Source organism: Entelurus aequoreus, linkage group LG25 (genome assembly GCF_033978785.1).
Source record: "Entelurus aequoreus isolate RoL-2023_Sb linkage group LG25, RoL_Eaeq_v1.1, whole genome shotgun sequence".
NCBI lineage: Eukaryota > Metazoa > Chordata > Actinopteri > Syngnathiformes > Syngnathidae > Entelurus > Entelurus aequoreus.
In genome coordinates this window covers 41,166,299-41,186,952 of record NC_084755.1, presented here as the reverse complement: position 1 = coordinate 41,186,952, position 20,654 = coordinate 41,166,299, and the positions used below count along the sequence as shown (strand labels likewise).

The window sequence follows — 20,654 nt, the reverse complement described above, 5'->3', positions numbered from 1 at the left end:
AGAAAAAGACAGAGGTAGCAGGTAGGTAACGTTAGCCTACATGAAATTATTTGTCTGTTACAGAATGTGATAGTAACCTGGCTTTTTAGCATTAAGCTAATGTTACATGATTCGGCAATTGCTAATCAATAAATAGCTAGTTCTGTTTTAACGTCGGGTTAATATTGTGGAAAGGGGCTAAATTGTTATGGAAAATAATAATGTAACATTAGGTAATTACAGTATTCCCTGGTGTACAGTAATTTGTAAGTCATTCTAGTTAATGCAATATTAAAAAGCACAAACAGAGAACTCTGTAGGATCCCCTTTTTTTGTAATATAGTTGTTAAAGTCATACTGGTTTGATATCTTGTTTTGTGCAGTGCCTTATTTATATTGTATTTTTAATTTATTTTATGCAACTTGTTGACACGTTTTATTTTGTGTTTACGTATGTAAAAAATATTGTATTTCATATATTCATTTTTTATTTTTTGTATTCATTTATTCATCCATATTTTTTTAAATCTTGTTAACTATTCTGATTGTTAATTTGCTTTCTTTAAGTAAAAAAAAAAAGGTCAAAGACAAAGCTATTGGGTTTCTTGTGAGTATATACACTTCACTGCCGATGTGGGGGGGCGCCACCTAAAATCTTGCCTAGGGCGCCAGATTGGTTAGGGCCGGGCCTGGCACCCCGCCTTCAGCCCGAATGCAGCTGAGATAGGCTCCAGCACCCCCGGCCACCCCAAAAAAAGGACAAGCGGTAGAAAATGGATGGATGGAATAATTAAAAAAAATAGGATAGGATACACAATTCAAACAGACAAAAAAGTCTAATCTAAATCACTTAAGATTTCTGCAATAAAGAAATAATTTAAGGGCTTTTGTATTTCTAATCAGTTTCCAAGATTTAATTGATCATTTTAAATTATCAAGCCAATTAGAAAATATAGGTTTTACTTTCATAAATCCACATTTATGTAGAACATTTTTTGCTTGGAGCATAATAATGTTGACAAACATTTCTAAGTTACAATTTTCACGTTATATTGCAATAATAGCTACAGTCAAATGATTTTGTAAAACATACCTGTTATTACTAAAACTGTCAATTATTTCTTTAAATTAATGCGAAATTTAAGACACATTTAGTATGCAGTACTTTAAATATCATTTTTTGGAATAGGTTTAAAATCAGATGAGATATAATTCACATTTACATTGAAACATTTTTATCAAGCGGTGCCTTTCCTAAAAACACTAATTCCCATGAACCTTTGCGGTTTCCACATGACGTGTTTCCGCATCTGCGCAGTAGAGTAGAAGACGTCGAGGCGACACACAAGCATGGCGGAGAAAAGCTCCGAGTCGAACACCGACAATAAACATCAAGATTCGATTAGCGACCCCGACAACAATGACGACCACGCATGTGAAAGTCAAGAGGCGGTAAAGACCTTCAAGGATTTGGTAAGTTTACTTAAAAAAAACACACATTTTGCTGTCGGCGCCAAATACAACAACGAGTAGGAGCTAATATAAAATATGTCAACATTGTTTCTTCCTCACTTTACAAAATGTGAACAGTTCAGTTGTGTCTAAATGTGTCTTTACGCTAATAGGGAGTCACCGAGGTGCTCTGTGAGGCTTGTGATCAACTGGGATGGAAGACTCCCACAAAGATCCAAGTGGAAGCTATTCCAGTGGCCCTCCAAGGTAACATACTCTCTTAAACACTCAATTCTATTCCAACTATTCCAGTGGCCCTCCAAGGTAACATCCTCTCATAAACACTCAATTCTATTCCAACTATTCCAGTGGCCCTCCAAGGTAACATACTCTCATAAACACTCAATTCTATTCCAACTATTCCAGTGGCCTTGCAAGGTAACATACTCTCTTAAACACTCAATTCTATTCCAACTATTCCAGTGGCCCTCCAAGGTAACATCCTCTCATAAACACTCAATTCTATTCCAACTATTCCAGTGGCCCTCCAAGGTAACATCCTCTCATAAACACTCAATTCTATTCCAACTATTCCAGTGGCCCTCCAAGGTAACATCCTCTCATAAACACTCAATTCTATTCCAACTATTCCAGTGGCCCTCCAAGGTAACATCCTCTCATAAACACTCAATTCTATTCCAACTATTCCAGTGGCCCTCCAAGGTAACATCCTCTCATAAACACTCAATTCTATTCCAACTATTCCAGTGGCCCTCCAAGGTAACATCCTCTCTTAAACACTCAATTATATTCCAACTATTCCAGTGGCCCTCCAAGGTAACATACTCTCTTAAACACTCAATTCTATTCCAACTATTCCAGTGGCCCTCCAAGGTAACATCCTCTCATAAACACTCAATTCTATTCCAACTATTCCAGTGGCCCTCCAAGGTAACATCCTCTCATAAACACTCAATTCTATTCCAACTATTCCAGTGGCCCTCCAAGGTAACATCCTCTCATAAACACTCAATTCTATTCCAACTATTCCAGTGGCCCTCCAAGGTAACATCCTCTCATAAACACTCAATTCTATTCCAACTATTCCAGTGGCCCTCCAAGGTAACATCCTCTCATAAACACTCAATTCTATTCCAACTATTCCAGTGGCCCTCCAAGGTAACATCCTCTCTTAAACACTCAATTATATTCCAACTATTCCAGTGGCCCTCCAAGGTAACATACTCTCTTAAACACTCAATTATATTCCAACTATTCCAGTGGCCCTCCAAGGTAACATCCTCTCATAAACACTCAATTATATTCCAACTATTCCAGTGGCCCTCCAAGGTAACATCCTCTCATAAACACTCAATTATATTCCAACTATTCCAGTGGCCCTCCAAGGTAACATCCTCTCTTAAACACTCAATTATATTCCAACTATTCCAGTGGCCCTCCAAGGTAACATACTCTCTTAAACACTCAATTATATTCCAACTATTCCAGTGGCCCTCCAAGGTAACATACTCTCTTAAACACTCAATTCTATTCCAACTATTCCAGTGGCCCTCCAAGGTAACATCCTCTCTTAAACACTCAATTCTATTCCAACTATTCCAGTGGCCCTCCAAGGTAACATACTCTCTTAAACACTCAATTCTATTCCAACTATTCCAGTGGCCCTCCAAGGTAACATCCTCTCATAAACACTCAATTCTATTCCAACTATTCCAGTGGCCCTCCAAGGTAACATCCTCTCATAAACACTCAATTCTATTCCAACTATTCCAGTGGCCCTCCAAGGTAACATACTCTCTTAAACACTCAATTCTATTCCAACTATTCCAGTGGCCCTCCAAGGTAACATACTCTCTTAAACACTCAATTCTATTCCAACTATTCCAGTGGCCCTCTAAGATAACATCCTCTCATAAACACTCAATTCTATTCCAACTATTCCAGTGGCCCTCCAAGGTAACATCCTCTCATAAACACTCAATTCTATTCCAACTATTCCAGTGGCCCTCCAAGGTAACATCCTCTCATAAACACTCAATTCTATTCCAACTATTCCAGTGGCCCTCCAAGGTAACATCCTCTCATAAACACTCAATTCTATTCCAACTATTCCAGTGGCCCTCCAAGGTAACATCCTCTCATAAACACTCAATTCTATTCCAACTATTCCAGTGGCCCTCCAAGGTAACATCCTCTCTTAAACACTCAATTATATTCCAACTATTCCAGTGGCCCTCCAAGGTAACATACTCTCTTAAACACTCAATTATATTCCAACTATTCCAGTGGCCCTCCAAGGTAACATCCTCTCATAAACACTCAATTATATTCCAACTATTCCAGTGGCCCTCCAAGGTAACATCCTCTCATAAACACTCAATTATATTCCAACTATTCCAGTGGCCCTCCAAGGTAACATCCTCTCTTAAACACTCAATTATATTCCAACTATTCCAGTGGCCCTCCAAGGTAACATACTCTCTTAAACACTCAATTATATTCCAACTATTCCAGTGGCCCTCCAAGGTAACATACTCTCTTAAACACTCAATTCTATTCCAACTATTCCAGTGGCCCTCCAAGGTAACATCCTCTCTTAAACACTCAATTCTATTCCAACTATTCCAGTGGCCCTCCAAGGTAACATACTCTCTTAAACACTCAATTCTATTCCAACTATTCCAGTGGCCCTCCAAGGTAACATCCTCTCATAAACACTCAATTCTATTCCAACTATTCCAGTGGCCCTCCAAGGTAACATCCTCTCATAAACACTCAATTCTATTCCAACTATTCCAGTGGCCCTCCAAGGTAACATACTCTCTTAAACACTCAATTCTATTCCAACTATTCCAGTGGCCCTCCAAGGTAACATACTCTCTTAAACACTCAATTCTATTCCAACTATTCCAGTGGCCCTCTAAGGTAACATCCTCTCATAAACACTCAATTCTATTCCAACTATTCCAGTGGCCCTCCAAGGTAACATACTCTCTTAAACACTCAATTCTATTCCAACTATTCCAGTGGCCCTCCAAGGTAACATCCTCTCTTAAACACTCAATTCTATTCCAACTATTCCAGTGGCCCTCCAAGGTAACATCCTCTCTTAAACACTCAATTATATTCCAACTATTCCAGTGGCCTCGCAAGGTAACATCCTCTCATAAACACTCAATTCTATTCCAACTATTCCAGTGGCCTTGCAAGGTAACATCCTCTCATAAACACTCAATTCTATTCCAACTATTCCAGTGGCCTTGCAAGGTAACATCCTCTCATAAACACGCAATTCTATTCCAACTATTCCAGTGGCCTTGGAAGGTAACATCCTCTCTTAAACACTCAATTCTATTCCAACTATTCCAGTGGCCTTGCAAGGTAACATCCTCTCATAAACACTCAATTCTATTCCAACTATTCCAGTGGCCTTGCAAGGTAACATCCTCTCATAAACACTCAATTCTATTCCAACTATTCCAGTGGCCCTCCAAGGTAACATCCTCTCTTAAACACTCAATTCTATTCCAACTATTCCAGTGGCCCTCCAAGGTAACATCCTCTCATAAACACTCAATTCTATTCCAACTATTCCAGTGGCCTTGCAAGGTAACATCCTCTCATAAACACTCAATTATATTCCAATCATGGGAATATTCATTCCATCCATTTTCTGTGTGTGTGTGTCGACAGCTCTTCCTCCCAAGGAAGTCAAAGTCTGCTGTCCACTCCCAAGTTCTTTTAATGGCAAATAGGCTGATGTTAAATTGACCACCAAAAGCAGTAGTTGGTATTTCGTTGTTTATTGTCAAAGCTTTGGCAATAATGAGACCAATCCAGCACCCAAGCGTTCCCTAGCCCGGTCCAGATCGGTCTAGCTCGGTCTCCCCTGTGCTCGTTATCTCAGGAATGTTATGGCAGTCTCAACAGCGCTCTGCCTGTCTACTCAAGGACACTCGAATCCAAGCACTTTGTACCACACGAGACATTAGCTGATGTAAATATGACTATAGGAGTTTTTAGAAAGAAGTAACACTTAAATATGGATATATGGAAAATATCTCGTTCCATCACTCCCCCTTTAAGATCTTCAAAAAAACAGCACCTACTTTAATGTGGGGCGTGCTTTAGAAGTGTTTAACTAGTAGTAAAAGATCTTATAAGAAGATCTTAAAGGGGGAGTGATGGAAAATATCTCGTTCCATCACTCCCCCTTTAAGATCTTCTTATAAGATCTTTTACTACTAGTTAAACACTTCTAAAGCACGCCCCACATTAAAGTAGGTGCTGTTTTTTTTCTTTGAGCAAGCTAGCAATAAAACAACAGCTTATTTACATGGGAGATAGATGGAGGGAGTCCACGTCAATGTCGTCATGGTCAGGGAAGTAAACCAACAATTCTCGAAAGTCTTAAAGTTACCACTTTGCTAGACCCCCTTTAGTGACACTTAGCCCAAGGGGCGATAAAGCAACCGCATGAGGCTATGATGGCCAAAAAAAATAAATAAATAAAAAAAATAAAAAAAACTCCGAATGGAGACCAAGACAGACTTAAGTAGGTCAGTCCACCTGCCTAATGTGTCCCTAGACAGGGCCTGGAGGCCCTTTAAGGCCCTCTGAACTGAGCCATCGGGGGTAGTGTTGTTAGGAATGAAGGTACAGCATTGGTCACCAAACATTGCACACACTCCTTCTTCCTTGGCTAGGATGCGGTCAAGGGCTATGCGGAACAGGAAAGGTTGTGTGAGAAAAGGGGGAGTTAGAGTGGCAGCTGAGACAGGAGTTACAAGGGGAGTTAATTTGGTACCCACTAGAGTGAGTGGGGTCACCAGTCTAACCATAGCACAAAACCCCACGGATAACTTTGGAATTCTAATGTACAATCTGTGCTTCCCACAACACCAGAATAAGTCAGCTCGTGCCTAAGGGCCTATCCTAGAGCCATCTATCAGTGTGGTGCACCAGTAATGGTTGATGTCACCCAATTTGTTGGGGGACGGAGAGGGTCCTGTAATTTGAAAACGCGTGTAATTCAGCTTTTGGGTCACAAAGGGAAGAAGTCGGGTGGTATTGTCAACAGAAGGGTACATATGTCAGTCAACTTAAAAGGGGCGGGGTAAGTGTGGGAAAAGGGACGTCCAGCGGAAGAAGCAACACAGTCACCCACGTTTTGGCATCCACCTGAGCCACAGGTTGTCTGCACCCGCTCCTAAGGTCAAAGGTCAAAGTTACCAGGCCTTCGGTGGTGATGTCATTAGCACGCACGGATGTGAGCCTTTGAAACACCACCGAGGTGGGGTGGTACTTTAGGTGCTACAGAGGGTGTAGAGGTAGTTAACGCCCTCTCAAGGACATTAATTTTAATAATTCCTTTAGCGTCTGTATCAGTCAGGTCAAGCCCCAAAACAACATAAAAGGGAAGATGGGCACAACTTACCAGAGTATGTTGTCTGCATCCGACACCAATGGTTCAGGGTTGAGTCGTAACAAATATAGAGGTTATTACCACGGTAATAGCTATTGTGTCCCCCGTAATTAGTCACACTGCACAGGTCAAAAAATAAGTCTTGCTATCCCCTTTGACCCAGTCTATTTAAAGTCCGCTGTATGTTCTTAGACACTTGTCAGTCACTGTCGTCAGGAAGGATGAACTGAGACACAAAGACAGTAGAACACGCCCAAGGGATAAACGGGGATAAACATCAAACTTTTCACTTAATGTAACGACACAGATAGTTATGCTGCAAACAAGCAAGAAAAACTAAGAAACACTTAGCATACTGGATTGGTCTCACACAAGGATATACAATATAGAAGTTGAAAAGAGTAATGTAGGTAGAAAATCTCTCTCGTCTCCTGGGCTGAGGGGCAGATGTTGTGGCGATGTCAGCAATGACATCCCCTGGTGATCTGTCCGGCTCTTCAGCTGTAGTGCAGAGGGAGAGGTGGTACCAGGTGTCCCCTCCACCAGCCAGTCGAAGGGCGTGGGACGTCCGTTCCACGACCTTGAAGGGACCAGTCCACCTGAGCTCCGTCCACTTGCGTTTGATGACCTTGATCTTGACCCTCTCAGCGGGCGGAAGGGAATCTGTACAGAAGAACTGGCACACAAATTCTGCAATTTTTTGTGTAAAATACCATTTTGGTTTTACGCTGAGTCCTCCTTCCATGGGGGGCTGCTGGCCCTGTGAATGGCTGACCTGTATGCAGCTCATAGGGTGAAAAACTCAAAGGGCGGTAAAACAGTTTTATTCACGGACCTTCGAATGATCATTAACGCTAATTGCAACATGTCAATCCAATTAAATTTGGTCTGTGCACAGATTTTAGCCAATTAGTTTTTAATGTTCTGGTCCATCCTTTCAACCTTGCCTTGGGACTCAGGATGGTACCCCAAACCTGTGTTCTAGTCCGAAAGCCTTTTCGACCAAGGCTAAGTGAGTATTTTTTTAAATGGTTGCCGTTGTCTGACCTAATCTTTTTGGGGAAACCATGTCGGGGTACTAGGTCATTCACAAGTCATTTAATTACTGATATTGCATCCTCTTTTGAGGTTGTTGTTGCTTCCGGCCAACCACTGTGATTGTCAACACAAGTCAGTACGTACCTTTTCCCTTGTACCGTATTGATCATATCAGTGAAATCAAAGACTATACATGGTTCACCCTCACCTCCTCCATTTTCTAAATTTGATCTATTAAACTACTATCGATGTGTAAAATCGTTATTTTCAAATTAAAATTAGTTATAACTTCTTACCCACGGTAAAAACGTTAAAACTATGGAATGTGTCAGAGACGGATGATTGACGATTTTGTTCCAAGGAGTCTGTATCCACCCTCACTCACCCCCTTCTGTTTCTGAAAAAAGGACTGTGTTAGTCATACTATCACTTTCAGAAACATCTAAGAAAAAGGTCAGCTAATAGTCAAGTAGCGGAGGACAGGTCATGTTTGAGGTCAATGAAGGTCTCTTTAGCCTCTATGGTCCACTGGGGGGTGGTGTTAGGGTAGGGGACCCCTTAGCGATATCACAAATAACTCAAACTCAACTAAACCCTAACTTTTATGTAACTTATTCAATATGGTGAAAGTAACAAAATATGCTTATATTTATATTGTCACCAATACTAGAAAAATACTACCCTTATGGCGGATGCTTTAGCAATAGTATTTTGAAATTTTACCACACCTGGTGGCCCCAATAATTCATTAAGTCAAGCTCATGTTGTAGAAAGTTGAATGATGCAGACACGTTTGTTACTGAATACTTTCTATCAGACTTCTGTCTTGACGACTATGTGTATGTAATGAGCAAGTATAATTATTTGATATGCTTAAATGTGTAATGTGTCGTTTTAGCTCAGCTGTTGTGTAGCTGCTAGCTCCTCGTAGCCTACAGGTGTCTAAAGTGCAGCCCATAGTTATGTGTTTAACATAACCATGGGCTAAACCTAAACAATTGAAAATGTGGTATTTGGGTGTCGGTGTAATGTTTGGCAGCTACGCCGTGTCTTATCATTGTACCTAAGTTCTTTGGTTTTGTAGGCGAGACAGAGAGCAAGGGAACAATGTGGGACACAATTGTGTCCATCTTATACCATGCTAGCTGTTGCAAAGATAGGTCAACATGAGCAGCCACACCTTGAGTTCCAACATATATAAATAATCATAACATATGGCGAGTCGGGTGGCAGAACACACGGAAGCATCTCAGTCAGTCAGGGTTTTCACCGTTAGAGCCATTCCTGTTGTTTCAGGCGGTGGTATGCTTGGTAGTGGTGTCGCAGCTGGGTGGTTCAGCCGTCAGGTAACACCAGGAATGTTCCTTCTTTGCGATTTGAATGTCAGGGTACAGTCTGTAAAGGAGGTCCAGCAATCTGAACCGGAAGTGGTTTGGTGACAGTTAACCTTCTTGTGACCCCAGCGAAGCCTTCGACCTTTAAAGAGGAAGCACACAGTTTTTTTGGTACCTCTGCATTCAGAATCGAATGGGTGGCTGATAAAATTGTCCGTTGACACTCATGTCCAGCAGGGGTCCTGTCTGTACTTCCTGCTGCGGCTCCTGATGTGGGCGTCCTCTTACACGCCTTCGTGTTCGTTTGTTGGCACGACGGAACCTTTCCTGTTCGGAAATGTTCGGACAGTCACTACTCCACTGACCAGGCTGGTCACAGCCGAAACAGTGTCTACCCCAGACTGGCTTTGAAGCATCGTGTTGTCCACCACCCGAGTCCAACCGCACGTCTGTTGAGGATTCTTTCCTCCACCTGTTGGAACTCAAAAGCAAGGTCACCCACTGCTGAATATACCCTAGCTGATCTTTGACCTTTTGGTTCTTTTAACCTTTTATCTTCAGCGATCTGTAATTTAAGTAGTCGTTTCCTTGTTACTCTGTCATTAGCCCTATTTTGCATCTAATTATTCCTATTGATTTCTTCCCATTTCACTCAAACAACTAAACAAACAAATAAACAAACTTGCAGCTAACCACAATCAACAGCATACCATTTACGAATACCTTCATTTGTCACTTTCTCATCTTTCTTTCACTTTCGTTTTCCTTTACAAACAACCTCCTGTTCCCTAACTCTTCCTTACACTTCACACAATGTTTCTATTTTCTGTTGTCCTAGAAACCATTCACGTAACGTAAGGTTATAAACATCCTTTTCCCCTATTGTTAATGTCATTTGTCAAAAATGTCTGCCGTAGGAAAATGGACAGACGTGTAGAAGGGGTTAATTTTCGGAGGCAAGATCAATCTTAGAGGGGGCGTGTTAATACCTCCTTCTCTTGTCACTGGAGTAGGGGGCGGTGTCAGTCAAAGTCTGGGCGGGTCGTTTGAATTGTCTTGCGCATGCGCGGCAGACAAAAAACCAATCAGTTCATTCTGTCATTAATCATCGTTTCTTTTGCTGCATTTCGTTTTTCCACGTAATCCCCGTTTACTTTTATCATACACCAAACTCTTAAATTCTCTCCCTGAGTGTTCCATTTTCACCAGCGCACACACACACACACACACACACACACGAGCGCGCGTAAGCACTCCCACTCACACACTCACACTCAGCAGCACACTCTCTGCGTTTCACTTTACCATAAAACTTCCAGTTACTTTTTTTTAATTTATTTTTTATTTTATTTTACCAGACGTTTGAGTTCACGACTTTTCGAGTATTGTAAACTCCCTCTTAACCCTTTCAAGGAACGTTCTCCTTTTTTTTTCTCCTTTTTTTTTTTTTTTTTTTTTTACCTGCTAGTTCCATTGTCGACAACCGTCCATTCAATTGATCATTGAACGGTAGCCAATCATCACATTTTGCCCCGCCGCCATCACATTTCTGTTTGTCACACTCCAAGGCCATTGTGTCTATATTTTCTTAATTCTAGTGCCCTCAACGCAAAGGGATCTCCCAACCCGGTTCCTTAGTTTTAGTGTCTTATCACACTGGGATCTATCAACCCGCTTCTTTAGTTTTAGTGTCTTATCACACTGGGATCTATCAACCCGCTTCTTTAGTTTTAGTGTCTTATCACACTGGGATCTATCAACCCGCTTCCTTAGTTTTAGTGTCTTATCACACTGGGATCTATCAACCCGCTTCTTTAGTTTTAGTGTCTTATCACACTGGGATCTATCAACCCGCTTCCTTAGTTTTAGTGTCTTATCACACTGGGATCTATCAACCCGCTTCTTTAGTTTTAGTGTCTTATCACACTGGGATCTATCAACCCGCTTCCTTAGTTTTAGTGTCTTATCACACTGGGATCTATCAACCCGCTTCCTTAGTTTTAGTGTCTTATCACACTGGGATCTATCAACCCGCTTCCTTAGTTTTAGTGTCTTATCACACTGGGATCTATCAACCCGCTTGCTCTTTTAGGCGGCGACCAACTACCCAGGGTGAGCCACACCCAACTATTAGTTCACTCGTCAATGAAACTGCCCGTCACGGTAATCGAGACACAATGCCGTGAGTTGACCACTTATTTACAATTTAAATGCAATGGCAGGCTCGGCAAAAATGCAATCAATCTATCGAAATCACAACTCTGCGTCTGGGGTACAATATAGTGTTTGACTTACAGACTTCAGGACAGACTCCTAACGCAGATTTTATCTAAAAAGAAAGGTTCTGCTCACCTTGAATTGGCCAATTGAGTCTGTCCAGAAGATTGCAAGAAGTCATCGATCAACAGCGTGCCATCTCGGACGAAGCCCCCAAATTGTTGCGTCGACAGCTCTTCCTCCCAAGGAAGTCAAAGTCTGCTGTCCACTCCCAAGTTCTTTTAATGGCAAATAGGCTGATGTTAAATTGACCACCAAAAGCAGTAGTTGGTATTTCGTTGTTTATTGTCAAAGCTTTGGCAATAATGAGACCAATCCAGCACCCAAGCGTTCCCTAGCCCGGTCCAGATCGGTCTAGCTCGGTCTCCCCTGTGCTCGTTATCTCAGGAATGTTATGGCAGTCTCAACAGCGCTCTGCCTGTCTACTCAAGGACACTCGAATCCAAGCACTTTGTACCACACGAGACATTAGCTGATGTAAATATGACTATAGGAGTTTTTAGAAAGAAGTAACACTTAAATATGGATATATGGAAAATATCTCGTTCCATCAGTGTGTGTGTGTGTGTGTGTGTGTGTGTGTGTGTGTGTGTGTGTGTGTGTGTGTGTGTGTGTGTGTGTGTGTGTGTGTGTGTGTGTGTGTGTGTGTGTGTGTGTGTGTGTGTGTGTGTGTGTGTGTGTGTGTGTGTGTGTGTGTGTGTGTGTGTGTGTGTGTGTGCGTGTGTGTGTATATATATATATGTTTATATATATATATATGTATTTATGTGTGTGTATATAGTGTGAATATATGTGTGAACATGTTTATATATATATATGTATTTATGTGTGTGTATATAGTGTGAATATATGTGTGAACATGTTTATATATATATATGTATTTATGTGTGTGTTTATATGTGTATATACTGTGAATATATGTGTGAACATGTATATATATTTATATATGTGTGTGTGTACATATATATATATATGTATTTATGTGTGTGTTTATATGTGTATATACTGTGAATATATGTGTGAACATGTATATATATTTATATATGTGTGTGTGTGTACATATATATATATATATATATATATATATATATATATATATATATATATATATATATATATATATATATATATATATATATATATATATATATATATAACACACATACAGTGGGGCAAAAAAGTATTTAGTCAGCCACCCATTGATTGTCAATGGGTGGATGACTAAATACTTTTTTGCCCCACTGTATGTGTACATGTTGTGTTCATATAATGGATACATCATAAATATAATTTGTTAAGAGTGTGAAAGTTCGACTCCTACCTTGTTTACTTCCGTGACGACCTCCTTAAAGTTTTGTAATCAAACAGAAACATCAAGCAGCTAAAATGCGCCAAACATGGATAAGTGTGGAGAGTGTTTTGCATTTTTCCCATCATGCTTTGCAATGGATTTGAATGGGAGTAATTTTGAATTTTTTTATGGGGCATGGACATTGTTTATAATATCCACAAAGTTCAGTGAGCAGGTTGTGTCATGTGTGACCATGTCCGTTGACTTTTCGTGTTGGTTGGATTTTAGTTTTTTACTTGCACCATGACTAGGTAAGGTTGTTTGCATTGGGTCACATAAGTACACGCCGCACATAAATCAATTCAGAGCGTAATTAAAGGTAATTGACCCGAATTACTTGCATTGTCCACTTAATGGAAACACAATTGCAGTAACAATGGCTGGCTGTTGAAATTAATTAGATTCGTAATTTAACTCATGACGTTTCGCAGGCCAAATAGAAGTTGTCGGCGGGCCGTAGTTTGGACATCCCTGATTTAAATGCTGTGTATTTAGCATAATATTATATTAAAGGCCTACTGAAAGCCACTACTAGCGACCACGCAGTCTGATAGTTTATATATCAATGATGAAATCTTAACATTGCAACACATGCCAATACGGTCGGGTTAGCTTACTAAAGTGCAATTTTAAATTTTGCGCGAAATATCCTGCTGAAAACGTCTCGGTATGATGACGCCTGCGCGTGACGTCACGGGTTGTAGAGGACATTTTGGGACCGCATTGTGGCCAGCTATTAAGTCGTCTGTTTTCATCGCAAAATTCCACAGTATTCTGGACATCTGTGTTGGTGAACCTTTTGCAATTTGTTCAATGAACAATGGAGACACTAAAGAAGAAAGCTGTAGGTGGGAAGCGGTGTATTAGCGGCCGGCTGCAGCAACACAAACGCAGCCGATGTTTCATTGTTTACATTCTTGAAAGATGACAGTCGAGCTTTACCATTGGCCTGTGGAGATGGGACAACAGAGACTCTTACCAGGAGGACTTTGAGTTGGATACGCAGACGCGGTACCGTGAGTATGCAGCTGCGGCTTCCAAACATTTGATCGCTTGCCCGTACGTGCGTGCCGCTATGTGCATGTCACGTACGTAACTTTGGGGAAATATATGTGCTGTATGAACTTTGCGGAGGTCAACGGTACTTTGGGCTGTGGGATTGAGTGTGTTGTGCGGGTGTTTGATTTGTATTGGTGGGTTATATGGACGGGAGGGGGGAGGTGTTTGTTATGCGGGATTAATTTGTGGCATATTAAATATAAGCCTGGTTGTGTTGTGGCTAATAGAGTATATAAATGTCTTGTGTTTATTTACTGTTGTAGTCATTCCCAGCTGTATATCAGGTCCCACCCGCCTCTCACAGCATCTTCCCTATCTGAATCGCTTCCACTGCCCTCTAATCCTTCACTCTCCCTTTCCTCATCCACAAATCTTTCATCCTCGCTCAAATTAATGGGGAAATCGTCGCCTTCTCGGTCCGAATCGCTCTCGCTGCTGGTGGCCATGATTGTAAACAATGTGCAGATGTGAGGAGCTCCACAACCTGTGACGTCACGCTACTTCCGCTACAGGCAAGGCTTTTTTATCAGCGACAAAAACTTCATCGTCGATTTTCTCTATTAAATCCTTTCAGCAAAAATATGGCAATATCGCGAAATGATCAAGTATGACACATAGAATGGACCTGCTATCCCCGTTTGAATAAGAAAATCGCATTTCAGTAGGCCTTTAATATAGCATGTGTACAACCTTCTTCTAGTATTCATATTTATCTTCTTGCCGTGAAGGAAAGGATGTTATCGGCCTGGCAGAGACCGGATCAGGAAAGACGGCTGCCTTTGCTCTGCCCATCCTCCAGTCACTGCTGGCGTCACCGCAAAGGCTCCACACCCTGGTCCTCACCCCCACCAGAGAGCTGGCCTTCCAGATCGCCGAGCAGTTTGAGGCCCTGGGTTCCAGCATCGGTGTCAAGTGTGGTACGTAGTCTGGAAAGACCAGGATGTTCACAGTGATGCAAGAGTATTCCGTGCCTGGTTACCACCTGTCCCATGTTTTCTGCAGCTGTCGTAGTTGGAGGAATTGACATGATGTCCCAATCTTTGGTGCTGGCCAAAAAACCCCACATTGTCATCGGTAAGGCCAGAGGAACCAGTATTCCCATTCATGTCAAGTCAAACGGTACAATATTTCCATACCTTTGTTCCTCGTGACGCCAAACCACTTGCAGACTCAACATATCTCAAACACTATAGAAAGTAGAGTTGTCCCAATACCAATATTTTGGTACCGGTACCAAAATGTATTTCGATACTACTTGATACTTTTCTAAACAAAGGGCACCACAAAAAATGTCATTATTGTCTTTATTTGAACAAAAAAATGTTAGTGTACATGAAACATATGTTTATTATTGTAATTTAGTCCCTAAATAAAATGTTGAACATACTAGACAACTTGTCTTTTAGTAGTAAGTAAACAAACAAAGACTCCTAATTAGTCTGCAGTAACATATTGTGTCATTTATACACCTATTATTTTGTACACATTATGAGGGACAAACTGTAAAAATTGATTATTAATCCACTAGTTCATTTACTGTTAATATCTGCTTATTTTCTCTTTCAACACGTTCTATCTACACTTCTGTTAAAATGTAATAATCACTTATTCTTCTCTTCTTTGATACTTGACATTAGTTTTGGATGATACCACACATTTAGGTATGGATCCGATACCAAGTAGTTACAGGATCATACATTGGTCATATTCAAAGTCCTCATGTGTCCAGGGACATATTTACTGACTTTATAAACATAATATGAATTTTAAAAAAATGAAAAAAATATAAAAAAATATTGTTATCATAGAAGTATCGACTAGATACGCTCTTGTACTTGGTATCATTACAGTGGATGTCAGGTGTAGATCCACCCATGGCATTTGTTTACATTGTGACGCCGGTGAGCTATTGTATCCTCCTACGGTGTGTAGTGAAGCATGTTTAGCTGTTCTTTGTCCTCCAGTGATAATGATACTTGTAAGAAACTTACTTTATTTGTTGCTGTGAAGGCCAGGATTAGTGATTTAGAAGTAGCTAAAACACTGTGGATGGATGTTAGCCGCTAACTAGCTAGCCATGTGTTAAAGCAGCTCTTCCTGAGGGTGTTTCAGTGTTACAACTTCACCTTTATCTTGACTTTTGCGTCCATTCTCCCTTTTCTGTCTACACACTGTGTCTGCTTGTAAGTACTCTGTGTGTGTGCGCTGCCCAACATGCTCCTCTGCTCGTAAAACCAGCAATGTCACCACGCGTCTTTATGCCCATTGAGAAGCGGTACTTTTCACACAGAGTATAGTACCGTTTTTGATTCATTAGTACCGTGATACTATACTAGTACCGGTATACCGTACAACCCTAGTTACTTTACAGTACTTCAACATCAAACTGCACTTGAATATATTTTCATTCAATGTAAGATACAGAATTTGACTTTTAAAAAGTGGACGTTGGTTGAAAAGAAAAAATGAGGGTGACTACGGTGCCTTTGACAAAATCCAAAAACCGGACTTTTCCTATTTTATTCACTCGTTCTTCGCCCTCTGCAGCACTCATTTTGTATTTATTTCGCTCTGTACAGAGACATCAACAGCGAGATGGTGCAACCAGAAGTGATGGTTGATAGTGTTACGCCATTGGCTGTTTAGCGTGTCCCTCCCATTTAACCACCACTTCCTGTTTGGTTAATTAACTAGACCAAGTAGGCATGCAACCAAGATTATTTTCCACCAAAAACGTGTATTTATCCACTGTTTTATCAAATGCATTTCATATTGATATTGATTACATGTCTATCGCAAAATATATTGTTTAGTTGTCTAGTATGCTCACTATTTTATTTAAGGACTAAATTACAATAATAAACATATGTTTCATGTACACTAAGACTTTTTGTTCAAATAAAGACAATAGTAACATTTTTTGTGGTGCCCTTTATTTAGAGAAGTATCTAAATACATTTTGGTACTGGTACCAAAATATTGGTATTGACACAACCCTAATATGTATATGTGTATATATATTAGGGCTGCAACTAACGATTAACTTGATAATCGATTAATCTGTCGATTATTACTTCGATTAATCTATTAATAATCGGATAAAAGAGACACACTACATTTCTATCCTTTCCAGTATTTTATTGAAAAACCCAGCATACTGGCACCATGTTGTGGACATTGGGGGTGCAGCATACACCAATAATAACACAGAAATGTAACTCATCAGAACTGAATCAGATATTGTACACGTTTCTGTTGTGAATAATAAAGGATTCATTTTAGGCTGCCTCTGAATAATAGCATGAAATATTCCAGCACCTTCATAACGTTTAGTTATAAGCGTCACTCAAATCTAAATATATTTATATAGCTTTATCGGCCCGGCTACATTGATCCATTATGAAACCAACCTGAGATATTTCTGTCCGTTACGTTTATTTCCAAATTGGTAACCGTGCGTTTTCTCTCTCAAAACGGAGTCAAATGTGCCGGAGACACATTATCAGCCCTGCGTTGCAACAAAGGCATAACGTTAAAGTTACTTACAAAAAAGCTGAACTCATGAATGCTTGTTGCCACTATGGACTTAAAAAGTTACTTACTGTTAGTTTTTCCCTTCATCCATGGCTGCAACATGTTTCCTTTTCAGGTGCTTCTGAAGCAATGTTGTACTTCCGTGCCATTTTGCAGGAAACGCTCTTCTTTGAAGTCTTTAAAGTGAAGTGTTCCCACACTTTTGACGACTTAGGTCGTACACTTTTCTAAATTGAAGCAATAACCTCAAGATGTTTCTCCACTATACTATCGGTCGTGTTTTCCTGCGCCATTTTTCGAATGTTTCCAGCAAAGGAGACGCCGTCGTCACGTGAGCTGCACACGACCACATCATTGGCTAGCTTACGCCACCTCATGAGACGTACGCTGTTTTGTACTGGTTTTGTACTTATTGTTTCTCAGCTGTTTGTAAATGTTGCAGTTTATAAATAAAGGTTTATAAAACAAAAAAAACAACAAAAAAAGCCTCCGCGCATAGCATAGTTCCAACGAATCGATGACTAAATGAATCGCCAACTATTTTAGTACCGGTAATCGATTTTAATCGATTAGTTGTTGCAGCCCTAATGTATATCATATATATGTATGTATGTGTGTGTGTGTCTGTGTGTATATATACATACATACATACACACACACACACACACACATATATATATATATATACTGTATATGTGTGTGTGTATATATATATTTATATATATATATGCACACGCATATATATATACACATATACAGTATGTGTATATATATATATATAAAATGTGTGTGTGTGTACAGTAGAGGCCAAAATTTAGGACACACCTTCTCCTCATTCAATGTGATTTCTTTATTTTCATGACTATTTACGTTGTAGATTGTCACATCAAAACAACAACATAAACGTGTACAATATCTGATTCAGTTCTGATGAGTTACATTTCTGTGTTATTATTGGTGTATGCTGCACCCCCAATGTCCACAACATGGTGCCAGTATGCTGGTTTTTTTTCAATAAAATACCGGAAAGGATAGAAATGTAGTTTGTCTCTTTTATCCGATTATTAATCGATTAATCGAAGTAATAATCGACAGAGAGTTATGTACTTAACAATGCGTTTTCTTTATTTTCATGACTATTTCCATTGTAGATTGTCACATCAAAACTATGAATGAACACATGTGGAGTTATGTACTTAACAAAAAAAGGTAAAATAACTGAAAACATGTTTTATATTCTAGTTTCTTCAAAATAGCCACCCTTTGCTCTGATTGCTGCTTTGCACACTCTTGGCATTCTCTCCATGAGCTTCAAAAGGTAGTCACCTGCAATGGTTTTCACTTCACAGGTGTCATAGTTTTTATGTGACAATCTACAATGTAAATAGTCATGAAATTAAAGAAAAGTCATTGAAATGAAGTGTGTCCAAACTTTTGCCATGTACTGTGTATATATATAGATATATATACAGTATATAGCAGTAATGATTTTAGCCCACATCAGCCATCCCTGGTGTGAGGCCTCCACATATATATTACATGTCTAATACACAAATATGTTTTCAGCCACACCTGGTCGACTAATAGACCACTTGGAGAACACGCGGGGCTTCTCATTGCGAGCGCTGAAGTTTCTTGTCATGGATGAAGCAGACAGAATCCTTAACATGGACTTTGAGACCGAGGTGAGACGTGAAATGTCTTGAATTGTTTTCAATCCACAAACTATAGATGGAGTATTCATTTTTGAAATGGTCAGGTGGATAAAATCCTGAAAGTGATTCCCAGGGACAGACGCACCTTCTTGTTCTCCGCCACTATGACCAAAAAGGTAATGGAGGTGTTCTGTCGTCCGTTTGTGCCCACACACACACCAACTTGTCGTCCTTGGCTCGTATACAGGTCCAGAAACTAGAGCGGGCGGCGCTTAAAGACCCAGTCAAGTGTGCCGTTTCCACCAAGTACTCCACTGTAGATAAACTGCAGCAGTATTACATCTTCATCCCGTCCAAGTTCAAGGTAGTGGACTCCATTCTGCTTCCACACCTGTGTGCTGTGCTGTGCTGTGACCATGTTTAGTTTAGTTTAGTCTTTATTTGAAGGGACAATGTACAGAAACATTAAGCTCAAAGACAGATATGTTCTGTACCAGATTATAGCTCATTTCCATCTGCAGTCCCTGGCTACCTAAATTAAAGGGATACAAAAATCATGCAATAAAATTATGACAATAAAATCATACACAATTATAAAGAAAAAAGTCATAAAATGCCCTTTCATGGACACATACTTAATATACAATACAAGCACACCTCATTTACATCATCACACAAAGACAATACATGCTTTTGTTCACATCTGTCATCATTTGTAAAAACAAGCATGATTTTAACACACACACCTCACAATTTACAATAAAAATGCTCTCATGGATACATATAATACACATTAGGTTGATGTGTCAAACATAATGCCCATCTTAGTGACCGTGTGAGCAGCTTTGATTGCTCCAAAGCCACTTTTTAACTTCAATTGTGAATGAAGAGTCATCTGTTAGACTTTTCAAGTTTGTTGTGAGGTCGTTCCATTCCTTTATGGCTTTATATGAAAAGGCTGATTGTGCAAAAGAGGTTTTACATCTGGGTATGCTACACTGCCCCCTGGTGGAGGCTCGTGTGTTTCTAGTTGTCACAGCAGATGTAAACTGGACAAAGTGCTTAAGTGGCGCTGGTGCAGTGTTATTTAAGATTCGATGGGCCATTCGTATTGATGCTAATCTTTGAATGTTAGCTAAATTTAACAATCTATATTTTTGGAGAACTAAACAATGATGGTGGTGTTGTGGTTTTCGGTCAAGGATTTTGAGGGGTTGATGTTGTGTGGTGCAGGACTGTTACCTGGTCTCCATCCTCAACGAGCTGGCTGGCAACACCTTCATGATCTTCTGCAGCACCTGCAACAATGCCCAGCGGGTGGCGCTCTTGTTGAGGAATCTTGGCATCACTGCCATCCCTCTCCACGGCCAGATGAGTCAGGTGCAACACTTGCATGCATTTGTAGAGAAAGTCATGTTTATTTCTCTGTGTCTCCATGTTGGCTTCATGCTAATGAATGACTCTATATCACATGTGCATAATTCAACATGTCCGAAGACGCTTACTATGTTTTATCATGCTCTTTACTT

The 20,654-nt window shown here is 40.2% G+C and overlaps 1 protein-coding gene across 1 annotated transcript in view; it reads left to right on the top strand.

The window, feature by feature from the left end:
• Positions 1–1,275: 1,275 nt before the first annotated feature.
• Positions 1,276–20,654, top strand: part of ddx47 (DEAD (Asp-Glu-Ala-Asp) box polypeptide 47) — a 25,691-nt gene continuing 6,312 nt past the window's right edge. Inside the window, exons 1-8 of the mRNA XM_062037178.1 lie at positions 1,276–1,452; positions 1,605–1,698; positions 14,665–14,853; positions 14,939–15,010; positions 19,037–19,155; positions 19,230–19,301; positions 19,373–19,489; positions 20,359–20,505. Coding sequence (XP_061893162.1) covers positions 1,330–1,452; positions 1,605–1,698; positions 14,665–14,853; positions 14,939–15,010; positions 19,037–19,155; positions 19,230–19,301; positions 19,373–19,489; positions 20,359–20,505 — 933 coding nt within the window. The 5' untranslated portion in view covers positions 1,276–1,329. The remainder of the gene's footprint in view (positions 1,453–1,604; positions 1,699–14,664; positions 14,854–14,938; positions 15,011–19,036; positions 19,156–19,229; positions 19,302–19,372; positions 19,490–20,358; positions 20,506–20,654) is intronic.